We start from the raw sequence: 17,041 nt of genomic DNA, 5'->3' as shown, positions 1-17,041 counted from the left end.
AGATTTCGCGATAAATGAAGTTCAAGTAGGCGAGTGGTTTCCACTAAAAACAAAAAGTATTTTTAATAACAAGTTCCCATCTATAATTAGAATCACAATAATAAAATGCAAAACTCACCAATTACTGTCTTGTCATATGAACTAAAAATACCTATTGCCATATTTTGTAAAAGGGTTGTATAAGGAGATTAAAAGTAAGATTGGAATTTATAGATTTTATTTTGGATAAAAATACGTCTACGTCTCCTTCTTGGTGTCGGTCTTTCCACCACGGATTCTTCCGGTCCTGCGGGCGGCGATAAGACCGACCTTGCGACCAGCGGATGTTCCTCTCTTGACAGTCGAGGCCTTACCTGTAATAATTAAAAAGTATCATACCACACATCTCTAAATATTATTCATCAAATATACAATAATAATGCAGCTGAAATACTCACCAATATGTTGGTGGTTACCACCTCCGTGAGGATGCTCAACGGGGTTCATAGCCACACCACGAACGTATGGCCAGCAGTTACGCTTAACCTTGTACTTGTGGTAGGCACGTCCAGCCTTCAGGATGGGCTTGTCAATACGACCACCTCCGGCAACGATACCTGCAGAAAGAATTAGTGTTCAGTAACAAGTTATAAAAACCGGAATAATATTTTTATGCAAATTATTTGCAGTCAGAAAGAGCCTCTTGTGTAATCAATGAATTGTCAGAGTAGGTAAGTTAAAAGTCATCATTTTCAATAAAGTTTGAGAGAGTTGTTCTTTAAAAAGTTGGTTAACCTTTACTCATCAGTTAGATGATACTATAAAAATAAAAAAAATAATGAAATGTTTGGATCAATTTACTCACCAACCATGCCTCTGTTGCTGGATGGCAGAACTTTCTTGGCACCAGATGGCAGCTTAACCCTAGTACGCTTGGCATCAGGGTTGTGGCCGATGACAGTGGCGAAGTTTCCAGAGGCACGAGCCAGCCGACCTCGGTCACCCATTTTCTCCTCTAGGTTGCATACAATGGTACCCTCAGGCATAGCACCGACGGGCATGACATTTCCTGGAAATTGACAAAAAATATTATCAAAACAAACTCACAAATACAATGGTACATAGCTTTATAGTGTTATTTTAGCAAACTTTATAAAAATACAATAAATTTAAGTTCTCAGTAAAAGAAATGTAACTTACCAACTTCAAGGGTAGCCTTCTTGCCGCAGTAGACAAACTGGCCAGTGTACAGACCCTCGGGAGCAATGAACAGTTCCTTGCGAGTCTTGAACTTGTAGGGGTCACGGAAGTGAACAACTGCCAGAGGGGCACCACGACCAGGGTCGTGGATGATGTCCTATTGAACAAATTATAATTAAGAAATAATAATATGTAACATGTTTCATGTATTTTGATAATAATTACATTTAAAGGCTTACATGAAATTATTAATTTAACAAACTGTTAATGTGGTCAATGAGTATCCTAATATATTTTTTTAGGTCAGTGAGTGTCTTTAGGTCAGTTTACTCATGGCAGAGTAATATTAATGCAATCATGTGCACCACTGCCTACCCCTTCGGGAGATAAAAGGTGTGACGTTACGTTTATGAGTAATATTAAAACTCAGTACAAGGGTAACCACACTAACTATTGAGTTTCAGTCTATTGTTCACTTTTATTTATAACTGTAATGTAACATGCATGAAATGATAAATTAATTGTAGTTACCAGTCATGAAGTATAAGTAAACTAGACCGATTAGAAAGAAGATAAACGATGCACGAGTTAATCATTGTTATGATTGCAGTGTGCAACCATATTGATATTTGACTAGATTTTGAGGTTATATTCGTATATTTTAGGTTTTAAAACAGTTCTAATAACAATACGCGTGTGATTCCAAAGATTACTTAGTCTACTAGACTATTACTACACAGACTACTCTATCGCTGCTGCCCATTATTAAACCTTTGAGCACTTGCAGTTATTGTTGATAGAGCCTCAACATTTCGAAAATAATCTCAATTTTTCTATTACGATAAGACGTACAATAATTATGTAGCTGGGTAGTTACTAGTCAGTTGATATAGTTCATGCTGTCCAAAGTAAAATAGAGAAAACTTAGCAAAGCTGCACGACTCTTGCACTTGGTGTACACAATGTTTTGATATGAAAACTAACCTTTACGACACCCTTGATGTAACCATGACGTTCAGCATAGTCCAAGGAACGGAGTTTAGGTGCTCCTTTCCTTTTCTTAGTGTGCGAAACGAACACTGAACCGGCACCTTTACGCTGAGCACGAATCACACGACCCATGATTACGTCCCGTCACTGAAATAATTCAATGTTTTGCAATAAACGTAAAATTAAACCATTTTCCGAAGAATACATATAGAACGATTGTTATTTTATAATTTCCAAATAGAAATCTTTAATATACATTACGATATATTAAGATTTAAAATTAAAACCTCAAATTTTACGTACATTTCTCAGACGGTCACTTTTGAAAGAACACACAAATGTTGCAAACCGCTAAATTTGCCAGTTGCAATAGAAAATATTTTTTATACTGGCAACTACTCTACTGGCAATAACTAATAACTAACGGAAAACATGCAAAAAACAAGTGATATTTACGATGTAACTCAAGGCAAAAATTTAATAATGACTTATGACTACTTATTATTGTATGGCTACTTGACTTATTATTGTACAGAAAGGGAAATATCATTAAAAAACTCATTCATCTATATAAGTTATATATAAAACTGATCATGCTAAATTCATTTTTTTTGTTGTTCTTCTTGAATGGCAATCAACTCTCATTTCTAAACTCTTTATTTCTTTGATTTCTATACTAAAACAGAGTTAGCCAGTGAAACTTTAAATTCAGATGACGTCAGCATAGATGGAGTGGCAGCTATTACATATTACTCTTTTGCATAAAAACCTCTAAAAATCGTGATGATTCTTTAGGTGGAATGTTCGTTGAAGGTATTTTTTTCTTATAATCAATAATATTGGATCACATATTCACTTATTTATGTTAAATAATAAAAAAGATTTTATATTTTTATGTCATTTGTTTTCGTTAATAATTCACCCAATCTGCTTATTGCTAATTAATTTATATTAGGATGGTATGTTAGTGTAATATGTTTATATAATATTTACGAATAGATACTTAATGAGAACAAGCAGCTTAGCTGTATATAATTTTTTTATAGTCACATTCTAACATAATCTCGAATTTCATATTTGTAGATTAAAATTTTTAATACCCAGTATTTATCAATTTTGAGCATTAGTCCATTTCTACTTGGATGACTAAGAGGGAGGCCATTAATCAGCAGTGGACGTCTCTCGGCTGATGATAATGATGTCTAAAAATTCACCCATTTTTATATTGGACCATCGATGAACACTTTGACAGTTGTTAACCCCATTTCTACAATTTTGAACGCATCGCGTTAACGTCATTCTGACATTCGTAAAGTACAAAGTGTCAAATGCAGAAATCTATCAATGTCATTGTCAATATTCTGTCATAGTCATATCTGTTTAATACGGTTAAATTACGAGCACTTGATAAATTAATAAATAAAAGTGTTTATTTTAATCGTTTTGCTATTGTGATTTATCGGACTGTAACTGACTGAATCATTATTTACAAGAGCTCTTGCAAAAAGGTATCTAATTAGAATACGTTTCGTGATTGTTACGTCTTAGAAAAACACATTTGTATGTGTGCATAATACAAACATTTAGGTCACGTTGTGGTCACGTTGCAAGTGGCGTGGACGGATCTGACATTTCTATAATTCTCATAATTCAGTAGTTTTGTACGCCACTTCTGTGATTACCTCCTCCCTTATATCGACGTAACATATTCTAAACGTTCTAGAAGGAGTAGAATCCTGTTGCATGAGCAATTGTTATCTGTATTACTATATTCTTAAATAGTTTGTTTTGAAAACCTTTCAGTGGGACTTGTTTAATTTGATTCTATAGTTGAGTGCTAATGAGAAGTTGAATGGTAATCAATAAAATACTGTAACAGTTTTGTGATTGAGCTGCTATAAGTTAATTTTGTGCAACATCATTTATTGGACTGTGACTTGAAAACTATTTTATGGAAATTTATAAAGGTGAGTGTTTTATTAAATTATTCATTTATGTAATATATTGTCTACCAACACATTCAAAATGAGTTATAGTTATAATTAATGTATCTTTTTTTATAAAATATTAACATAAATTTAATGTATCTTAAGAAATTATTCATCTTTTTCTACTAAAAAAGATTTTTCAATAATTTCAGCTTAAAAATATTATAATTATTTACTGTGGGATGTTGTGATTGGGTTAGACAATAAACAAACTATGGTGAGTTTACTTTTAAAAAATAATCAGGATGATGATGTAAGTACCTCTGTATATTTGGCTGTAACTATGTCAGTCTTCATTTTTTTTTTAATTGTATTACTTTGTCTATGAACCATTTTATTATGTGTATTGTTTTGCCTTTATTCTCATCACTCCTTTGTTCAGTTTGCTTCTATTCATAGCAATTATTTGTCTTAAAACATTTTCAGAGTAACAATAGCTCAAGTCATTAAATTGGTTTAAAGTTTTGAATTTGAAATTACATTAAAATTTCTTTACCTTTTTTTTAAGTAGATTATTATTTTGCATAAGAACTTAAGTAGCAGTTCTGAGGCTATTAGAAGGTTTAATTGCCTTACCTTGTCAAGGTTGCCAGTACCATTTCAGTAAATGATATTGGAACCTTGTTACTGAGCAAAAGTATTCTAATTAAATCTATTATTTTTTAACTTGATTCTTATAAGATTTTATTCTTATGGAGATATGTACAAAGTAAAAAAATTTGAAAGTTAAAATCATAATTTATTCATAATATCTACCTATATCAATAATATAGGAGTAAGCAACAAGTTCTATATCCATTTTGGTTGACATAAAAAAATTAGCATTGATTGAATTCATTTTTGTACCTGACTGTACTTGCAACAAGATAGACAGGTAGGTATCTTCATAAACATGTTTGGTGGTTTCTAACATTTAGTTTTTATTACACTTAAATTTTAATTCAACAATTTAGGTAACTAATTTAGATAATTTTACAATATTTTTGGCAGCAATTTTAGCAAGAAGTGCATCATTCTCTAATGTACATCACAACATCATTAGTCTGTTGTTTCAAAAACGCGTAGGCGTCGCGCGTCGCACTACACTCTGCTATCGAAATAAACTTGCTCTATAAAGTAATATGTTTAGTTTATTACATGATAAATAATTTTCCACAAATAGTTAGTAAATCAATTATTTTTTACACACTCTGTTTACCCGGAAATTGCACTATGAACTTCGTACTTAGAAGTCGCGCTTACGAGGGGTTCGCCAGATTTACTATCGTAACTTTTCAATAGTGACGTTTTTATCGTTACGTATTTTTTATATCGGTTATACTGTAACTATCTACTTATCTTTAATACTCGTACATATGCACTTCGTATATAGTTCACTTAGTAACAGCCGCGCACGATAAACACTACGCGTATCTCGCGTTTATGAATGGTGCACCTGAACACAATGACGAAAGAACAAATAATAAAGTCTTAAGAACAGGTTACTGATCAATTATTATGTATCGAGCTAAAAAGTCTAATAAAATAGTAAATCTATAGTTGTTAGGTGCTGTACTACAAAGCATCGATTTTATGTTGCCAACATAATACACATACCTAGGTAGATTTAGCACCTATGACGCATAACGGCTTTTGATTCTCACTTGCAGATATCGTGTCATACAATAAATTCCGCTATAACTATGTTATTGTACGTCGATATATTAATTAATATGACTAGTGTACACAGATTAAAGTCTGAATGAGAATGTATAATGTTGACCGACACTGAACTAGTCAGTAGCCGCTTTATCGTTGCGTGAATTTTCTGGCCGACGTCGAAGTCCAAAATAATCTTTACCTACCTTTTTAAAAGCCTGTATCTATTAAAAGCCTGTATTTGGTGCTTAACCATTCCTAGTATTATAAATTTTCGAGTATGCTATGCTTACATAGCATACTCGAAAATTTATAATACCTTAGTATCAAGGTCAATTAATGGCAGATTTGTTATTCATGTTTTAACACAATGACAACATGCATTATGAGTTCTTAGCGTGGTTCGAAACTAGTCGAGTTCCTCGTCGAACAGTTACCCGAGCAAGCCGTTAACTAATAATTAGGTATGCAGTTGTATAGAGTATTTATATTAACACCTACCTAATTGTTTTCATAATCTCGGTAGGTACCTACAACACACTACACTACAGCTACGATTATTTTCTAGAAACTAAAACAAGTTGCATAACTTGAGGTCGCGTCGTTATTCCTCGAAAGGTTAGCTAAAGAACTGTATAGGTATACCTACTTATAAGTAGGTAGTCACACCCACGCCTCACCGTTACACAAATCAATAGACTCCAGGTTCCTGTTGAGAGATTCTTTTTAAAAAAAGTTAAATATAAAAACAAACAATGATTGCTAATAGATAAGTAATAAGTAAGTATAAATCTTACGCGATTTATGCATTGAATATTGATATAGAGTTAAATTTCGTTAACCTAAAGATTTTCGATTAAATTGGCTATTCAATATAATTTTCAATATTTACGAACATGACACCCCATAGGACCGCCTGTTTGATGACTATTTTAGTTTCTTTAACTACTTGTTCTATTTACGATATATCAAAAACTAGTACTCCATGACACAAACGCCCAACCCACCAATTAAGTAATTATCATGTTTAAAATACGATGAGAGAATACTTGTATTCGTATACCTATATTAAGTGAATACTACTGAAGTGTTAAGTTATAGGAAACCTAAAACTCCCAACCTAAGCAATAGTCTATTATTAGAAGTCAATAGAAATAGGTACTAATATTATTGATATGGTAGCAAATAGTAGCTACCTAAGTAGTCGCTTTATTTATAAATTATAATCAATGCCGTTTGTTCAGTCCTAGTCCGCAAAATAATTAGTTTATTATTTCTTCATTAATTAAAAGGAGATTTCCCAAACAATTCTTTAGAAAACCAACGTCTGAGGAAATTTTCTTTCAGTTTGAACATTACGACATCAGCATGAACTTGTAAGCTTTCCTAACGAATTTTTTGTTTCGCAAATACGCTAACTTTTTACTGGTAAGAAAGTTGCCACGCACCCCATTTCGCAACTGCCACCCACCACATAACATGTTTCAATTTGTGATGGAAAATTATGACTTCAATCATTTACGTAAAGTATACAAATGCGTTTATTTTCTTTGTATAACGTAATAACCAATTAGCGGTAAATAGATCGATTACATAATGTTGCATTTATGTAGGTAATATAATATGTATAATAATAGATACAATGTACAACTTCTGTAAATTCTGATTTCTTGACCCACGTGTATTTTTTTTTCTAATGACTAAACATGATGCAAGTTCCCACAATAGTTGGTCTCTCAGATTTGTGTTCGTTGGCTCACTAAAACGTACATAATGTAGGTACTGATATATCTAGTTATCAACGTATTAAACGTATGCTCATAAGCAAAACATAGCTAATGATCCATTACATAGTGCTAGTGATATTTTTTTTAAACATTAAAATCAATTTATATTTGCCAGGAGCAATTATTTATGTATAAAGCTCCATGATGATTAATTATTTTTTCAAGATCTTATTTGACTACCAGCAGAAAACTATTAAAGGCAAAATTTCTGCTACTGCTAGTGCCAGTGACCATTGACCCCTATGGCGTTTAGCGTGTTAAACAACGATGGCTGCAAGTGCTTTAGGAATGATATAGTTCAGCAAAACGTAAACAAAATAGCATAAAGTTGCGTAATACTTAGCTTGTATCATATCAGCATAATGTCATGAAACGTAGTATTCAGTGTTATTCAAGAATCAAGACTGTTTGTTTTGTAAGTAGGTAATATAATAAACTTTGAATTAAACTGCGTTGTTCCTTGGAATACGTGATCGCCCTTAAGGTCGTATGTTTAATTGTTTTGACATTTCTTTAACATCAGTTAATCATCCTTCAGGAAATTAGGAATACATTCCTAATTTCACAAATCATCAGTTTTACTTACAGCTTTCATCGCTTTTTCTAATTCTATGTAGGTACCGACATACCGGCTTACTGTAGCTATCGGTAACTACCTTGGAAAGCACGTAAAGCCGTTGGTCCTGCGCCTGACCACTCTCCGGTCCATCGTGTTCAGAGTGAGCACTTGTGCACTACAATACCTTCTGCGCGGGCTAGTCTAGTTAGACTTGCCACCTTGGTCGTAAAGCGATCGGGAGACTTTACTATAACTAACAAACAATAACTGTTTTAATCACTACTAAAAGAAGAAATGACCAAATCCATAAAAAAATGGAAGCTCTCTTATTAACAGGGTGGTGGTGAAAAGAGTGTTTCACGAGTGAGTACTGTCTACATGGATATTTGATCGGTACTTATTATAGTATGTGTGTATTGAAAATCGATTCCAGATATCAAAAGTAACTTATTCTACACCAGGTGCGATGTGGGTAACTACGTAAAGATGTCAGCTGCCGCGGAGACGCTGCCGGCGCCGACCGTACGTCCGCACGCTCCTGCCGCCACGGCGCCCGCGCCCCCGCCGCCGCCGCCCCCGGCCGCTCGCCGCTCTAATGGCAAGCACATCGTGCACTGGTTCCGGAAAGGCCTGCGCCTCCACGATAACCCAGCGTTAAAGGAGGGCCTGCTAGACGCAGCAACCTTCAGATGCGTATTCATTATTGATCCATGGTTCGCTAGTTCTTCTAATGTTGGCATCAACAAATGGAGGTAAAGCTTTGAATGTGTTACATAAATTTATTGCCACCAAATAAAATGTAATAATGATTTAATCTCTGCATGAGACGTTTGAGTCATAGTCCGTGCACACGTAGACTACAGACGTAGTACACACTTGCGTGTGTACCTACGTAAGTAGGTGTTGCTACGCTTGCATTTATGCTTGTTTCATTGAATCGATAAACCTTATCTTGACAGGTTTCTGCTGCAATGTTTGGAAGACTTAGATAGTAGTTTACGGAAACTTAACTCGCGTTTGTTCGTGGTGCGAGGGCAACCCGCGGATGCTCTACCTAAACTGTTCCGAGAATGGGGCACCACTGCGTTGACCTTCGAAGAGGATCCCGAGCCGTACGGCCGTGTGCGGGATCACAACATTATGTCAAAATGCCGCGAGGTCGGCATCACTGTCACATCTCGTGTGTCCCACACGTTATACAAACTAGATCAGTAAGTTATTCTAAACAATTATTATGTAAGTACATCACGTTATTTACAAATTTAAATAAATTAATTACAAATATTTTAACATTTTTAGAATTATAGAACGAAATGGTGGCAAAGCGCCTCTCACGTACCACCAGTTTCAGGCATTGATTGCCAGTATGCCTCCTCCTCCGCCTGCAGAAGCACCGATATCGGCCCAAACGCTGAACGGTGCAACCACGCCCGTAACCGATGACCACGACGATCGGTTTGGTGTTCCGACTCTCGAAGAACTTGGTAATTATATTGTCCTATTAATATTAATTAGGCATTATTATAAACAATTAAATGACCTATTTTTATGTAATAATTGCAGGATTCGAGACCGAGGGATTAAAACCTCCCGTTTGGATTGGAGGGGAGAGTGAAGCTCTAGCTAGGTTAGAACGACATCTAGAAAGAAAAGCCTGGGTGGCTTCATTCGGTCGACCAAAAATGACCCCGCAGTCATTGTTGGCGAGTCAAACAGGTTTATCACCATACTTAAGGTATATATGACTACGACAGCACTTTTGAATGTTAAAAAAATTAAATACTTGAGTTATATTATATATTAATTTTAATTTTTTAGGTTCGGTTGTTTGTCGACGAGATTATTTTATTATCAGTTGACGGAATTGTATAAGAGAGTCAAAAGAGTAAGACCTCCACTATCTCTTCATGGACAAATACTATGGAGGGAATTTTTCTATTGTGCGGCGACACGTAATCCTAACTTTGATCGCATGGAAGGGAATCCCATATGCGTCCAAATTCCATGGGAAAAGAACCAAGAAGCTCTAGCAAAATGGGCTAGCGTAAGTACTACTTTTTTATTATGTACGCGATACGCGATCATTTTCGAATTAAACTCTAGTTAATTACTACCTACTTTATTTGAATACAAATATTTTATTCTAGGGTCAAACTGGGTTCCCATGGATAGACGCAATAATGATACAATTAAGAGAGGAAGGCTGGATCCATCACTTAGCCAGGCATGCAGTGGCCTGCTTCCTAACTAGAGGAGATTTGTGGATCTCCTGGGAAGAAGGAATGAAGGCAAGAAGAGCTACTTTTTTAAGTACTTTAGTGTCATTTCATTTAGAATTTAATTTCAAAAACTCAAACAACTATCTGAGTTTTACATGTTTATCATATTCGAATGCACCTCAGTACACAGTTCCTGTCTTATTGCACTGTTCACAAAGTCTGCAATATGGAATAGTTCCACGTAATCTAAATATTGCAACACCTAGAGAGTGTGAAAGTTTTAGGTGTTTAATCATCAATCCTTTCGTTTGTGGCCTCTGCGATCCAGTTTAATGAATTGTTTGTAAGAGCGCCGTGCTGCCGACACCTATTAATTTGAGGAGGGTCCCCGTTCCTGCAGGTGTTCGATGAATTGCTTCTCGACGCCGACTGGTCGGTCAATGCTGGCATGTGGATGTGGCTCTCGTGCTCATCATTCTTCCAGCAGTTTTTCCACTGCTATTGTCCGGTCCGTTTCGGTCGCAAAACTGATCCTAACGGTGATTTCATAAGGTATGTAGCTTTTAAATTATTTGTACTGCCGTGCATGCAGAATTTAAATTTAAGTATTTTTATTAAATACATAATTTTATTTACAGAGTAAAGCTCCAAGTTGTTCCTATAGGTCGATTGTGGCAGATGTCGTAGTTTCAGCTTAAATATTCTTAACACAGTGTGGTTAGTCATTTACCCACGTATGAGCACTACGATGTAATTAGACGAGTATCACTAGTATGTACATTGTACCGGAGGTACATGTCTCCGTTCTAACACACACTACGTCGGATCGCAATGTTGCGCAACTTATTGTTCGAGAGGGTGACGCAGCGCTGACGACACGCGGCGCCGGTGATGACGGTCAATGATGCTTTCGCCTCGTTTGACGTACACTCTCATTTTGTGACCGTTATTTTTGTTGACAACATCCCGATACGATATTATAATGAGCGAATAAACTAAAGCAGACAATGATTATTGCTTTATTTGACGAATTTCTTTGTTTGCGTGTTTACAGGAGATACATTCCTGCGTTAAAGAATATGCCGACGCGGTACATCCATGAGCCGTGGGTGGCTCCAGAGTCGGTGCAGCAGTCGGCACGGTGCATCATTGGCCGCGACTATCCGCTACCCATGGTAGACCATTCGAAAGCGTCTCAAGTCAATATAGAACGCATCAAGCAAGTGTATGCGCAACTCGCGAAATACAAACCGCAAGGTAAATTGAACTAAATAATAATAATTGATTTAATAGATTGATGATGATGAACGCTTCCCGATAGATTCTGCCCTCTGTTCTCTTCGTACTACGGTATAGTCGGTACTGGCCTTGTGCGTTGTACGTCACTGATCAAGTGACGTCACAACATTCTTGTTGCAAATATGTCTCGCAAGGTTACAAATATTTGAGCAAACTTTAAGACTGCTATTTTTTTATTGTATTGTACCTAGGTAGTATACCTTTAATAGAATAATTATGTTAATATCAAGTCGTACTCATAGAAACTTCTGTTGGTTTTAGGGACATTGAACCCGAATGCTGTGCAGAGGCCGAATGTGATGCAGTCGTCACCGAGTCCGAACTCGATTATCACCAGCATCAATCAGTCTAACTACCTCTGCAGCCAGGCGCCTGAACCTCCGACGACAACGCCACAAATAATACCCTATAAAGACAACGATGTCGTATTCCAAAAACCAATGAACCACCGGTCTATGAAGCCATCATTTAAACAAGTTGTCATTGTACAGAAAAAGCAAAACACCAATGTTATACAGACAGTTTCTAACTGTACGTCACAATCAAAGGAAAACTATATTGTAAATGGTCAACTAGACGGTTCTTACAAAACGCCGATCAACGACAACATACAATCAACTAAACAAGAAAACTACGACTTCAAAAACTTAGTTATCAACAACTATGTTCAAGGCTATTCTAACAGCCAAGAAATATTTCAGAATGAACAGTCAAATAAAAATGAATTGTTCGCACAACAAACTTTAAAAATTAATAGTTTCAATTACGAGAAACAGAAATATTACTTATCGTCTTATACCGACAACGGTGTTCGACTATCAGGCGTACACAATGAGGCGCCGCCTCCGTACGAGGGAGAGCTCAACGACACCAACATGTCCTTCAACCAAGAAGATAAAAATGAAGCTACAAAAGACAAAGCTATTGAGAACACATGCTTGCATCCAATGTCAATAAATGACGAAGGATCAATATCAAATGAAAATTGCCAGAATAATCAGTCTAATGAATGTGGATTTAACTCCTCAAATGAGAATCAGGAATAAGTAAGAATAATTACAACATTAATTAGTCATAATCTATATAAGTACAGTCCAAGCCCAAGAGGACAGTAAATTGGAAACTTATGTCTTTTATAAGATAAATAATTTGTCAAAGAAGCCAAATGAAACAGCTTAATTGATTTGATAATAATAAGAAAAAACTAAAAGAACAATACATATAATATGGTCAAAGTAACATGAAAAAAACAATTATGTGCAATATGTGCATGTTAAAATTGGAAAATCTGACAATATATCCGGCCAGGCAGATCTCTAAAATTAGGGTGAATAATTATAATTTTACGATAAAATTACAAGAATGTTAGCTAATAAATGTTTCTATACAATTTTTTCTTTTATTTCGTAATTGAATTTGGATCTCACAATTAACAGAGTTCAGAATAGGTTTTGATTTTTACCTTTCACCAAGAAAACAAAGATTAGAAAATATTCATTTATTATGCATTTTAACAACTATTTCATATCCAATAAAGCAACAGTCTCCATATGCTGCTTCATAGCCTTTTGTACTTTTCTGGACTTCTTCACATCCTTCCTATCAGGTTTTGGTCTTTTACCTCTGCCTATTGCATTTTGAATTGTTGATAACATAGAGTCCTAAAATTAAGAAAACTATAAACATCTCACCTTCAAATACATGTAACTGAAATAAATCAGGAAGTTATACTTACAGTCTCAGGTATATGCACATATCTAATATTACGACCTTGTAAAAACAAATCATCAAACTGATATTCATTTCCTTGAGGATCACAGTACACTGCATTGGAAAAAGAAATGTTCATATAACTGCAAATAAGTATAGAAGAATTTAGTTTGATATTCATTATTTCGTAGTTAAGTTTTAACACTTCAGCAATGAATGTCAATAACAATTGATTTAATTTCCTTACCCATCTACACTGGCTACTCTTCCACAGACACAAGAATCATTTCGCAGGTCCACTGTTATATTCCTTCCTTGCATAGCTTGAACAAGACACAGTAAAGTGTTGTGGAAATGGAATTTTTCTTTTGATGTTCCAATAAACATTTTTATTTATTCTTATGTATTATCTGCAATTTAAAAGTTCTGCTCTTTCATATTCATAAATTTTACTCAAGAAGCTGGAGTAGCTACTTATTAAATAGGATATAAATGAAAAATAGTAGTTGGCTAGTTCAAATAATTTATTCTATCATACAAATAATAACATTTTTTTTTACTACTTAAAAGGTAATTATTTTCTACTTTACTATGACAAGTCTTGAATCCGGCTTAGATTTTAATTCTAACTCTGCTCTAGTTATTTTCCATTCTTCACTGTTTTTCTCAGCCCAGAAATAATATGTCCCTTTTTCTTTAGGTCCAGAAACTGGTATTCTAAATTTAGCTGTTTTGCCATCAGAAAAGTTATTATCAGTGTCACTCAGCTTAAATTTCTTATCTTTGATGGGTTCCCCTAGATAGAAAACTGCACCAGAATGAGCTCGTAATTCTTTTAAAGCATTTCTATAGTAGTCATAACCTCTCACCCTATCAATAATACGGTTTTGTAAGTAATATCCGGTACCGCTGACGATTAATCCACCCCAAGCAGCAATTTGAACTAGTGTTCTAGTTGATATAGTCATTATTTATGTTAATTCTGTCAAGATTAGTCTGAAGTAGATACCTTATTTCTTCTAATCTGCAAATTCGGGAATTCCGCGTTGCTTCCTGTTGTAACAAACTATAATCATCTAATGCATTGAAAGAGTGAGTCTTTAAATCACTTTTTAAGTAATCGTCCTGATTGAGGCTTCACTGCTTCAGCACACACCGGCCGAGTCGGTAAAAGTAAATAAATATCTTGAAATAATGCAATCAGCTGAGTTGTTGTTGCAGCTATTTTTGTTATCTGTAATAATTGACATTTAGCATGACATGACATATGTCATTGCCTGTCAATGAAAAGAAAAATTGGCCATGAATGAACAGATGCGTTCAATATAATCATGTGAATGTAGTTACATACAGTTCGACAAAATTGCTAGTATCGTACCTATACATAGAAGGACCTCCTATTTACCTACAGCAACCCGGTACACGACTACTAGTTTTGATACTTGTTTCTTTTATTGACCTTTTAAGAAAAAGAAGAGTTACTATGATCGGATGATTGTTTATCCATGGGATATGATCCGGGTGATTCAGTCTCAAGTCAATATTAGCAATGTTTTGTAAGGGTGCTAAAATTTGGACAAAAGGCGTGTACAATATTTAGACAAAAAGCCTCCGTGCCATAGTGACAAAAAATTTGGATGACTAGTTTATGGGTAGCCCCTAAACCCAATGACAATAACATGTCAAAAATGCTTGTAAACGTCAAGTAGTTCTAATGTCAACATACACAACATTGGTGATTGGAATATAACCTATTCATCGGATAAGTTGATTCAGTGTTGTGAAATATTAAGTAATAAAAGAAGAAAAAAATACAGTAAATAAGTAGTCACGAATACTTGACATCCAGAAAATGAGCACCTCTAAGGGTAGTAACGTGAGGAAACGGCCACAGAAACACCAAAATAGAACTGCGTTTAAAAATGATTTACACGATACAAGTCGTAAAACTAAATTTTTAAACTCACTGGAGATAACTGGTGTTTGCAAACGTTGCAAAGATATACTTGAATGGAAGATAAAATATAAAAAGTATAAGCCATTAACCGCACCGAGAAAATGTGTGGGCTGTGAGCAGAAAACAATAAAACATGCTTACCACATGTTGTGTACTAAGTGCGCTTTAGAGAAAACATTGTGCGCTAAATGTTGCAAACCAGTTGAGGTAAACTAACCAATTTCTTCCTAATATGATTTTATTAAAATCTACAAATGTTATCTTTCCAGATTTAATATTTTGTCCCACTTTTCAGAATCAAGATTCAGCAACTATTGAAGAGACCCAGAATGTTGATTTAAAAGCTATGTTAAAAGATCTACCAGAGAGGAAACGGCGGACAATTATGAGGTAATTCTTTCTACAAAAGGAGAATGCTCACGAAGTATGGGAAAAAAACCCAGGCCCGGCGCAAACGATTTGTATCTCAGTTTATCAGTATAAATGTGTAATAAAATCCCGTATAGGTACCATCGTCGAAAACGATGGCTAAATGTAGGAAATTGCTATTTGTTTTTTGTCAGGGACTATATTTAAATCGATCAGCAGTGGACGTATTTCGGCTGGTATGATGATGATATTTAAAGGATATTACGAGTAGAAAGTATTAAAACAAATGTATACATTATCAAAACATCATGTATCAGATTATTCAAAGTTCAATCATTTTATTTCTACATCTTATATTACGTTTTGTAGTGAAAGTGCGGGATTTACAAAACCATCTTGGTGCCTTGCCCACCCAAGGTAGTATATGATGGACATCACATGGGCACAACAACCGAGCGTCCTTTTCCCATGTATGCATGAACAATAATATTCGCCAATTGCATTTCTGCCACTACCTCTACTATATAAAACGTCTTATATCACGCTGTATTGATGAGGGGGTGATCTGTAATTGATGCTCACGGCGTATACGAAGCGTATTAACTCAATAAAACAAAAGATATTACTAGTTTCATAAATCAAAACAATTATAAAAATTAATCCATGCTAAAAAATAAATATCAATTTCCAACATTTAGCCATCGTTTTCGATGATGGTACCTATATAGCATTTCATTACTCATTTATACTGATAAACTGAGATACGTATAGTTTGCGCCGGGCCTGGGTTTTTTTTGAGCCTTCTCCTTTAATAATGTTAAATTAGAAGTGTAAAATGTATGTATATAAAACATGTCATCTACATACTATTTAGATAATTATCATTTACATTGCTATTTTCTTGTCCTTACCGACTGGCTGCTCACAGACAATAAGCAGCATTTTTTATTTCATATCATGGCCCAATGTTATCAATCTACAATAATTTTATAATCCTGCAGATCCTTTTGTTTCATGCACTGTATTTGGATTTAATATTATTTCCAGGTTAATAAACAAACAAGAGGAAGGTCAGCAATTGACACCAGAAATAAAAGCACAGATAGACGATATGCTATTGAAGATGGACAGCATTGCCCTAGACGATGATGATTTCAATTTTAGTGATGATGATGATGATGATGGTGAATTTAACTCAGATAGTGAACCAGAAACTAAATAAATAATATCATTACTTCAAACCTATGTACATAAAATATGTTGGAAATATTACCAATTATAAAAATATTTATAAAATTTTTAGGTAATTTTATTTTCATATAACACAGTGTTCAATAAAAAAAAAA

The 17,041-nt window shown here is 34.8% G+C and overlaps 4 protein-coding genes across 8 annotated transcripts; 2 read left to right on the top strand and 2 right to left on the bottom strand.

The window, feature by feature from the left end:
- Positions 1-200: 200 nt before the first annotated feature.
- LOC118262419 (60S ribosomal protein L8) lies at positions 201-2,625 on the bottom strand. The gene is made up of 6 exons (XM_035573747.2): positions 2,473-2,625; positions 2,164-2,316; positions 1,180-1,336; positions 845-1,048; positions 438-596; positions 201-353 (listed from the first exon to the last, which is right to left on the bottom strand). The coding sequence occupies exons 2-6, from the start codon at positions 2,299-2,301 to the stop codon at positions 238-240; spliced, it is 774 nt and encodes a 257-aa protein (XP_035429640.1). The 5' UTR covers positions 2,302-2,316; positions 2,473-2,625; the 3' UTR covers positions 201-237.
- An 886-nt stretch (positions 2,626-3,511) lies between these two features.
- On the top strand, positions 3,512-13,049 carry LOC118262418 (cryptochrome-1). 4 transcript variants are annotated; one of them, XM_035573744.2, is made up of 12 exons: positions 3,512-3,677; positions 3,973-4,136; positions 4,310-4,374; positions 8,603-8,893; positions 9,101-9,352; positions 9,441-9,625; positions 9,705-9,876; positions 9,960-10,185; positions 10,289-10,429; positions 10,761-10,912; positions 11,415-11,617; positions 11,921-13,049. In XM_035573744.2, exons 4-12 carry the CDS (start codon positions 8,628-8,630, stop codon positions 12,703-12,705), a joined length of 2,382 nt encoding a protein of 793 aa, XP_035429637.1. In that variant the 5' UTR covers positions 3,512-3,677; positions 3,973-4,136; positions 4,310-4,374; positions 8,603-8,627; the 3' UTR covers positions 12,706-13,049. The 4 variants fall into 4 exon arrangements, with proteins under 4 accessions (XP_035429637.1, XP_035429639.1, XP_035429636.1 ...); XM_035573746.2 differs by lacking the exon at positions 4,310-4,374; XM_035573743.2 differs by lacking the exon at positions 4,310-4,374 and having other exon boundaries at positions 8,575-8,893.
- A 93-nt stretch (positions 13,050-13,142) lies between these two features.
- LOC118262421 (U7 snRNA-associated Sm-like protein LSm10) lies at positions 13,143-14,632 on the bottom strand. Of its 2 annotated transcripts, none has more exons than XM_035573751.2 (4): positions 14,379-14,632; positions 13,617-13,795; positions 13,395-13,512; positions 13,143-13,320 (listed from the first exon to the last, which is right to left on the bottom strand). In XM_035573751.2, exons 2-4 carry the CDS (start codon positions 13,754-13,756, stop codon positions 13,177-13,179), a joined length of 402 nt encoding a protein of 133 aa, XP_035429644.1. In that variant the 5' UTR covers positions 13,757-13,795; positions 14,379-14,632; the 3' UTR covers positions 13,143-13,176. The 2 variants fall into 2 exon arrangements, with proteins under 2 accessions (XP_035429644.1, XP_035429642.1); XM_035573749.2 differs by having other exon boundaries at positions 13,617-13,779; positions 14,379-14,630.
- Positions 14,633-15,063: 431 nt separating this feature from the next.
- Positions 15,064-16,993, top strand: LOC118262420 (uncharacterized protein C9orf85 homolog). The gene is made up of 3 exons (XM_035573748.2): positions 15,064-15,533; positions 15,622-15,716; positions 16,743-16,993. Exons 1-3 carry the CDS (start codon positions 15,222-15,224, stop codon positions 16,915-16,917), a joined length of 582 nt encoding a protein of 193 aa, XP_035429641.1. The 5' UTR covers positions 15,064-15,221; the 3' UTR covers positions 16,918-16,993.
- The last annotated feature ends 48 nt before the right edge of the window (positions 16,994-17,041 follow it).

The sequence above is a fragment of the Spodoptera frugiperda genome, chromosome 12, assembly GCF_023101765.2.
Source record: "Spodoptera frugiperda isolate SF20-4 chromosome 12, AGI-APGP_CSIRO_Sfru_2.0, whole genome shotgun sequence".
In the NCBI taxonomy this organism is placed as follows: Eukaryota; Metazoa; Arthropoda; class Insecta; order Lepidoptera; family Noctuidae; genus Spodoptera; species Spodoptera frugiperda.
The sequence above is the reverse complement of the archived record's forward strand: the minus strand, read 5'-3'. Positions and strand labels throughout refer to the sequence as shown.

Coding starts and splice junctions, on each gene's coding strand:
- LOC118262420 (XM_035573748.2), top strand. CDS start 15,222: ATGAGCACCTCTAAGGGTAGTAACGTGAGGAAACGGCCACAGAAACAC. Junction 15,534..15,621: donor AATGTTGCAAACCAGTTGAG/GTAAACTAACCA, acceptor CCCACTTTTCAG/AATCAAGATTCAGCAACTAT. Junction 15,717..16,742: donor AAACGGCGGACAATTATGAG/GTAATTCTTTCT, acceptor TATTATTTCCAG/GTTAATAAACAAACAAGAGG.
- LOC118262421 (XM_035573751.2), bottom strand. CDS start 13,756: ATGTTTATTGGAACATCAAAAGAAAAATTCCATTTCCACAACACTTTA. Junction 13,513..13,616: donor AGAGTAGCCAGTGTAGATGG/GTAAGGAAATTA, acceptor ACTTATTTGCAG/TTATATGAACATTTCTTTTT. Junction 13,321..13,394: donor ATGTGCATATACCTGAGACT/GTAAGTATAACT, acceptor TCTTAATTTTAG/GACTCTATGTTATCAACAAT.
- LOC118262419 (XM_035573747.2), bottom strand. CDS start 2,301: ATGGGTCGTGTGATTCGTGCTCAGCGTAAAGGTGCCGGTTCAGTGTTC. Junction 1,049..1,179: donor GAAGGCTACCCTTGAAGTTG/GTAAGTTACATT, acceptor GTCAATTTCCAG/GAAATGTCATGCCCGTCGGT. Junction 354..437: donor TGGTAACCACCAACATATTG/GTGAGTATTTCA, acceptor TAATTATTACAG/GTAAGGCCTCGACTGTCAAG.
- LOC118262418 (XM_035573743.2), top strand. Junction 10,913..11,414: donor CCTAACGGTGATTTCATAAG/GTATGTAGCTTT, acceptor GCGTGTTTACAG/GAGATACATTCCTGCGTTAA. Junction 11,618..11,920: donor CGCGAAATACAAACCGCAAG/GTAAATTGAACT, acceptor TGTTGGTTTTAG/GGACATTGAACCCGAATGCT.